This window comes from Acomys minous (genome assembly GCF_964271855.1).
Source record: "Acomys minous genome assembly, chromosome: 12".
Lineage (NCBI taxonomy): Eukaryota > Metazoa > Chordata > Mammalia > Rodentia > Muridae > Acomys > Acomys minous.
In genome coordinates this window covers 92,178,636-92,184,961 of record NC_140493.1, presented here as the reverse complement: position 1 = coordinate 92,184,961, position 6,326 = coordinate 92,178,636, and the positions used below count along the sequence as shown (strand labels likewise).

Here is a 6,326-nt window from a genome sequence, read left to right as displayed (position 1 = left end):
AAGGGGTTAGGTTTGTGTGCCAAGAGCCATCCTGTTAAAGGAGCTCATTAAGCACGTGGGCTTTCTAGGAGGTGATCTGGTATTTTGAAAGGTCTGTACTGTGACACACCCCTAGAATTGCTTCCAGCCTCTGACATGATGTCAAGACCCATTGATTTGGGGGAAGTTCAGTAGGCATGAGAGATCTCTGGAAGGGATCCAGTATTTTGCAAGGTCTGTACTGTGATGCACCCCAGAATTGATTCTAACCTCCTGACAAGCCCACCTGTTGTGCACTGCTGCATCTCTCTAAAATCTGGCATTGGCATAAACCGTATCTTTCTGAATATTGACCACTCTGATTGAACAAAGTTCCTATGGGATCTTATCGAAGATGTACTGCTGTTCAGATGAATTAATCCCTGGCTGTGGAATTCCCGATTTTTTTTGACAGATGAGTCTTTTAATAGAAAACAAAACAAAAACAGAAAATAAAACAAAAACTACATGTGCAACAGCAGCAACACATTTTCCCCCAAATTCTAGACAGCTTGGAATTTCAGTTCTTCGCCCTGGGAGGTGGCCTGCACACACCTACAACCATAGTGTGGTCTCGCTCACAGGGCTCTAAAGTCAACTGTTCCTGGGGCTTCCTGTTTCCTTGCTGCATCCACTTCACTTCAGATGCAAACACAGCTTCTGCAGAGGCTGCGGAGTCACTGCAGTTGGCCTTAGTGGAAATCACAAAGTGTCCTCTGTTGTGCAAGAAGGTGTGGCCATTCAGGACCACAATCCGGGTTTCGTCTGGCTGGGCTACATCGGCGAAGATCACATCCACCATTTCGATAAGCATGCGGCATTTGTGTGGGGGCTGAGCCTCTTCCATCACAGGGATAATGTTGGTCCTCTTCTTGGCCAAGGTGATGAGGTCACGGCCAGAGCGGTGGGAGAACTCAACTGCATAAACCAGACCATCCGGGATGATGATATCCGAGACGTGGGACACGGTGGTGCCTGAGGCTGCACTAAGGTAGACCACCCTGGCACCTGGCTTGATGTGGGTCTGGTGGTCTGTGCCACCAAGGATTGCTGCTGCCAGATTGGAGAGGAAGGGGTTCCAGGCTCAGTACTCAATTTTGTCATCTACCTCTGCTCTCTCCATACACAGATTCTCCAGGGACCAGATTCTTTGTGAGAAGAGCATCCTCCTTTCCATGACAGATAAAGATGCCTTCATGCTGATGTGGTTCCACCATCATATTCTTCCCTTACTGGTTTCTTCTTTTGCCTCCCTGGCCTCCGCTTCCACCCCATTGTCCCAAGACTGGAAGCTCTAACCTCCTCTACCTCCTCAGTCCCTGAAGCCACCACCTCCACTCCAACATGGATCACCACCAAAACCTCCTGAGGCCACCGCCAAAGCCTCCTTAGCCTCCTAGTCCTCCTCTTCCACCGCCTCTGTCATCAAAGCCTCCTCTGCCACCAAACCACCCCCATGGGGGATGAAACCTAGTTTCATTATTGCTCTTTAGTCGAATGGCTCCCGCAATCTGAGGCTTCCCCCAGCTCCATGAGTCTCAAGATTTCGATCTTCTAAAACAATTTTAGAAAGTTTATGGCTGCAATAAATACCTTTGCGGACCTCCAGATGCCTCATTAAAGGACAGCCTTGAAGCAGATTTGTGCCCTTCACGCCAGATGGTACCATGAGTCCTGATATGCACCATAAATATAGACAGGCAAGTTTGTTTAAATTTCACATGAACCAGAAACAGAACGGGGCTACCTAGAACTGTCTAAATTAAGTGCAGACTTTAATGTCCAAATGTACAAGCTGTTCTGTTATAATTCCTTATACCTTGTCACTTTATGGCATTATATGCTGTCATTTTAAATTTACTTTGCTTCTTAGAGTGAAAGACGATAAAATTTTTATTGTCCTGAACTCACTATGAATTAAGAGATAGCTCGAAAATGTGTGACCAGATCAGCCTTGGTTGAAAACACATATATTCTTGTAACTTTTAGACCCTGTTAATCTTTAGGCCTTGTCAACCTTTGTTGCTCTGAACTATAAACTTATGTAATGGATACATGGGTAAGAAATGTTTAGTTTTAAAACATGTAATCTGTTGTATTTTAGAATTCACCTTTGTGATTAATTGCCTTTTTTTGACTATGAAGTAATTCATTTTTCTCAGGAGTATAAGTATAGTAGCCAACAATAAGCAGTGTTAGAGTTAAGATGCCTAGCTTCATCCACCTTTTCTCTTGAATGTGTGTGGTGTATGAGTGGTTTGTTTTCTATCTCTCTCTTATTTCTTATTTCCCTGTAGATTCACAAATAAGTTAACAGACTCAGGGCTCTCCATCAGCCCTCTCAGACAAAGAGGCATACTTTAGCTTACTGGAAATCTCCTCCAAGAGCCTCCTTTTACCACCTTCCTGCAGTTTTTGGATAGCAGTCACTTTTACAGCCCTGGCTGTAGGAAAATTGTGGTTAGTTTAAGTTTTCTTCCTTGGCTGCAGTACAGCCAGTCCCTAGAGAAGGGCTCCCTCCTCCTTTTCTTCTTTCAATCCTGATCGGTTGCCTGAGCCATCAGCCCGGGCAACCCAAGAGATAAAGTGAACAGGGATTCCACATCCAACACCAGAGTTCCTACCCTGGACCTTCCCAGAGGCAAGAAGGACATTTGTGTTAATAGAGTTTAGCCAAGTAAAACCTGTATGTGATTATCCTTTGGGCTTCAAGTTCTCCATTTCTACAAGAGGTGTCGCTGAATCCATGTATAAGAAACGACATTTAAGACTCCCTATGCTTTGCTCTGTTTGGCTACGCGTCTCAGCATCTATTTCAATCTTCTTCTGGGTGGAACCTCTCAGAAGACAGCTATGCTAGGTCTGTAAGCATAGCAGAGTATTGTTAATAGTGTCAGGGGTTGACTCTCTCCCATGAGGTAGGTCTCATGGTTCTTGTAGAAAAGTGGGGGGGAGGATAGAAGAACCTGGAGGGCTCAGGAGCTCCTCAAGAAGACCAGCAGAGCCAACTAACTAGGGCCCAAAGGGACTGTGGGGACTGAAGCACCAACCAAGGACCATGATGCATGGATAGAGCCTAGGCTTCCTACACAGATGTAGCAAACGGGCAGTTGGGGCTTCATGTGATTTCTCTGCTAAGCAGAGCAGAGCTGTCTCTGACATGGACTCTGTTGCTTGCTTTTTGGTCATTTGCCCTTGGTGAGGCTGCCTTGCTGGGCCACAGGGGAAGAGGATGTGCTCAACCCTGATGTGACCTGATGGGCTAGAGTGGGTTGGTGGGTGGGTGGGGCTCCCCTTTTCTAAGGAGTAGGGGATGGGGGATGGGGAGAAGAGGGAGGGTGGTACCAGGAGGAGAGGAGAGGAGGGGGCTATGATCAGGATGTAAAGTGAATAAATAAACGAATTTAAAAAAAAAAAGAAATGATTTTCAGTCCAGTGAGCTCCTTCGACAAAAATAAAAATCTGGTGCCCTTAAACAAAAAATAAAGGTACCTGGTGCAGCATCTGTCACAGTCACTCACACTTTGCGGGTAACCATAACTACCGTTGAGTTCATGAGAGAAATGGCCACATCATGTGCAGAGTACAGTGTTTACAGTGCTCGCCCACATCCTCCAGGTCTTAACTTCTTTCAACCATGATGCTCCCTGACCCTTTACAGGGAGTAGGAGACGTCTATAGACGCTCCCTTTTGGACAAAAACCTGTAACCACTTCTTTTCCTCACTTTGACGACTGTCCCTACACACTCTTGCACCATGATTTTCCATGCAAGCATGAGCCCCCCCTGAAGCCATGAGCTAGAAGAAGTCTCTCATTCGTTAAGTTGTTCTTTCATGTATTTTTATTGACCACAAAGAAATTTTGATTAGTGCGCTGAGTTAAATGCAGTGAATGACATGACTTAGATCAGAAAGCATGTGAGAATCAAATCGATTGAAGAAAAAAAAAATCAAACATAAAAAGAGAGGTAGAATAAAGAAATCTTTATTTGAATAGCAATGGGGAGTGTTTCCTTAGTTGGGGGAGACCATAAATTTGTCATGATGACTCATAGGTGAGCCATAAAACATGTGAACACATTGAAATAAATATAATGATGGGTATTTATCACTGCAAAGATGTAATATGATGGTTGTGATATATATATATATATATATATATATATATATATATATATATATATGTATATATATATTTATTAAGGCAGTGGCCTCTGTCAATACTGAAACTATGAATCCATTTCATAACAGATGAAGGCAAGAGGCAGAGAAATGAAGACAATATCAAAATGGGTAGGATGGCAGTCAGAAAGCTCTGCATAGATCTGTTAACAGGGGGAATGGTAATCTGATGATTGTGTGTGTAATATAGGCAGAGAGCTTGGCATGAAGTAAACTGCTGAAGTTCAGAATAGCTTGTTCTATTTCAGTAGTGGCTTCATCAACAGCCACAGGGCCCACAGCAGCCTTGGGAGAGGCATCCAGGCACACAGACACTTGTGGGCTGGTAGCAAGTCCTGGTGCAGGTGACAGGTCCAGAGCAGGCTGGCTGGCAGCACAGGTTGAGGCAGAAGGGCTGGCAGCAGGGCTTGCAGCAGCTGGATTCACAGCACCTGGGCTGGCAGCAGGGCTGGCAACAGCTGGAGATACAGCACCTGGGCTGGCAGCAGCTGGACTCGCAGCACCTGGGCTGGCAGCAAGGCTGGCAACAGCTGGAGATACAGCACCTGGGCTGGCAGCAGCTGGACTCACAACACCTGGGCTGGCAGCAGCTGGACTCACAACACCTGGGCTGGCAGCAGGGCTGGCAGCAAGGCTGACAGCAGCTGGACACACAGCAGCTGGGCTGGCAGCAGGGTGTGCTGCAGCAGCTGCTCACACAGCTTGGTTGGAAGCAGGTCCTACAGCAGGTGGGTTGACAGCAAGGCTGGCAGCAGCTGGAGCCACAGCAGCTGGGCTGGCAACAGGGCTGGCAGCAGCTGGTCACACAGCTTGGTCTCCAGCAGGTGGTCCTGCAGCAAGTGGTCCTGCAGCAGGTAGGCTGGCAGCAACAGGAGTTGGTCATGGTGTTGGATGTGGAAGGAGGGTCTGTTGACAGGAGTTTCTGAGATTCTGACAGCTGTTTCAGTCCTTGGGCTTTTATACCCTGGGCATCCTTTGAAGAGACCAATAAGCTGGGATTTTCCTTATTGTTTGTTTTCTGATTTTCAAGAGGAGATTCTCCCAGTAGGAAGTTGCTCCTTAAGTATTACAAGTCCTTTGGAAATTACCTACAAGCAATTAATTGGGGATAGTTCATTGAGGGTATTTTTGGAATCATTACCATCATTCCTGCTTTGATTATTTTCTGGTCCTGTGATGGCTCTGTGGGCATGGAAGGAGCTGGTCGTCAGTTTGTATATTTTCCTGGTACAGTCTGGGAAGTGCTTGCGGGAAGGACTGTGATGTTGATGTGTTCACAGTGATGAATCCAGTCTTGTCTGGGCCCAAGCCTGTTCAACAGAACTATCTGCTTATTCCAGACTATAATAGACATGTTTATTTACAACGAAGACCGTCACCGTCACACTGGCTGTACCAAAGAAAGCATGTGTCCTTTGAGCATATGAATCTGGACCAAAGCTTGAGACTTGTGGGAGATGAACATGGAAGTTCACAAGGATCAACAATTTAGATCCTAACCCTTCTTTGCAGAACAATCTGGACTCTTAGGTAGGACATCGCAACCCGCGTACAGTCATCACAAAATGAGAAAATCCTATGACCCCACAAATAGCATTTTTAAGAGGAAATAGAATGATGTCATACTTTCAGAGAAATGTATGCTTTTTTAATGCATAGGTCAGCCAAATATGATAAAACTATCATTCATGTCAGTAAACAGAGTATCTTCTCTGAAGTCGCTGTTTTTCCTCATCATTACCTTTCCTCCCCTCTAAGACAAATAGTCTGATGACTCATAATAGCATAGTTTTGGCAATTATGAAATTTTATCCAAATTGAAATGTCATAGTGTATATTTTGCTTGTTTTCTTTTTTCCTCACCCCAAATTATTTTTGTTAGAATTATTTACTTTGTTGAATATTGTACTTGTTTGTTCTTTTTTTTTACATACAATTGATTGTTGCTTGGTATAGCTTTAAAATGTATTTATTTGTAATGTGTGTTAGTGGATTTCTTCATTTACGTACACGCACCAAGTTTGTGGTGACTACAGAACATACAAGAAGACACCAACCCCTCGGACCGAAGTGACAGACCATTGTAAAGCCTCTGTGAGCTTGCTGGAACCCAGTTCCTCTGTCT

The 6,326-nt window shown here is 45.0% G+C and overlaps 1 protein-coding gene and 1 pseudogene across 2 annotated transcripts; both read right to left on the bottom strand.

Moving 5' to 3' along the window:
• Nucleotides 1-538: 538 nt before the first annotated feature.
• On the bottom strand, nt 539-1,498 carry LOC311578811 (rRNA 2'-O-methyltransferase fibrillarin-like; annotated as a pseudogene). Its single transcript has 2 exons — nt 1,351-1,498; nt 539-1,210 (listed from the first exon to the last, which is right to left on the bottom strand). The product of its transcript is annotated as an rRNA 2'-O-methyltransferase fibrillarin-like (transcript).
• Nucleotides 1,499-3,988: 2,490 nt separating this feature from the next.
• LOC311578818 (uncharacterized protein) lies at nt 3,989-5,123 on the bottom strand. The gene is made up of 2 exons (XM_084748879.1): nt 4,833-5,123; nt 3,989-4,790 (listed from the first exon to the last, which is right to left on the bottom strand). The coding sequence occupies exons 1-2, from the start codon at nt 5,082-5,084 to the stop codon at nt 4,461-4,463; spliced, it is 582 nt and encodes a 193-aa protein (XP_084605005.1). The 5' UTR covers nt 5,085-5,123; the 3' UTR covers nt 3,989-4,460.
• Between the last annotated feature and the right edge of the window lie 1,203 nt (nt 5,124-6,326).

Bases quoted from the DNA above. Each gene is read 5' to 3' on its own strand.
- LOC311578818 (XM_084748879.1), bottom strand. From the start codon at position 5,084: ATGACCAACTCCTGTTGCTGCCAGCCTACCTGCTGCAGGACCACTTGC. The intron at 4,791-4,832 runs TGCTGCCAGCCC...TGTGAGTCCAGC, and splicing joins TGTCCAGCTGCTGTCAGCCT to TGCTGCCAGCCCAGGTGTTG.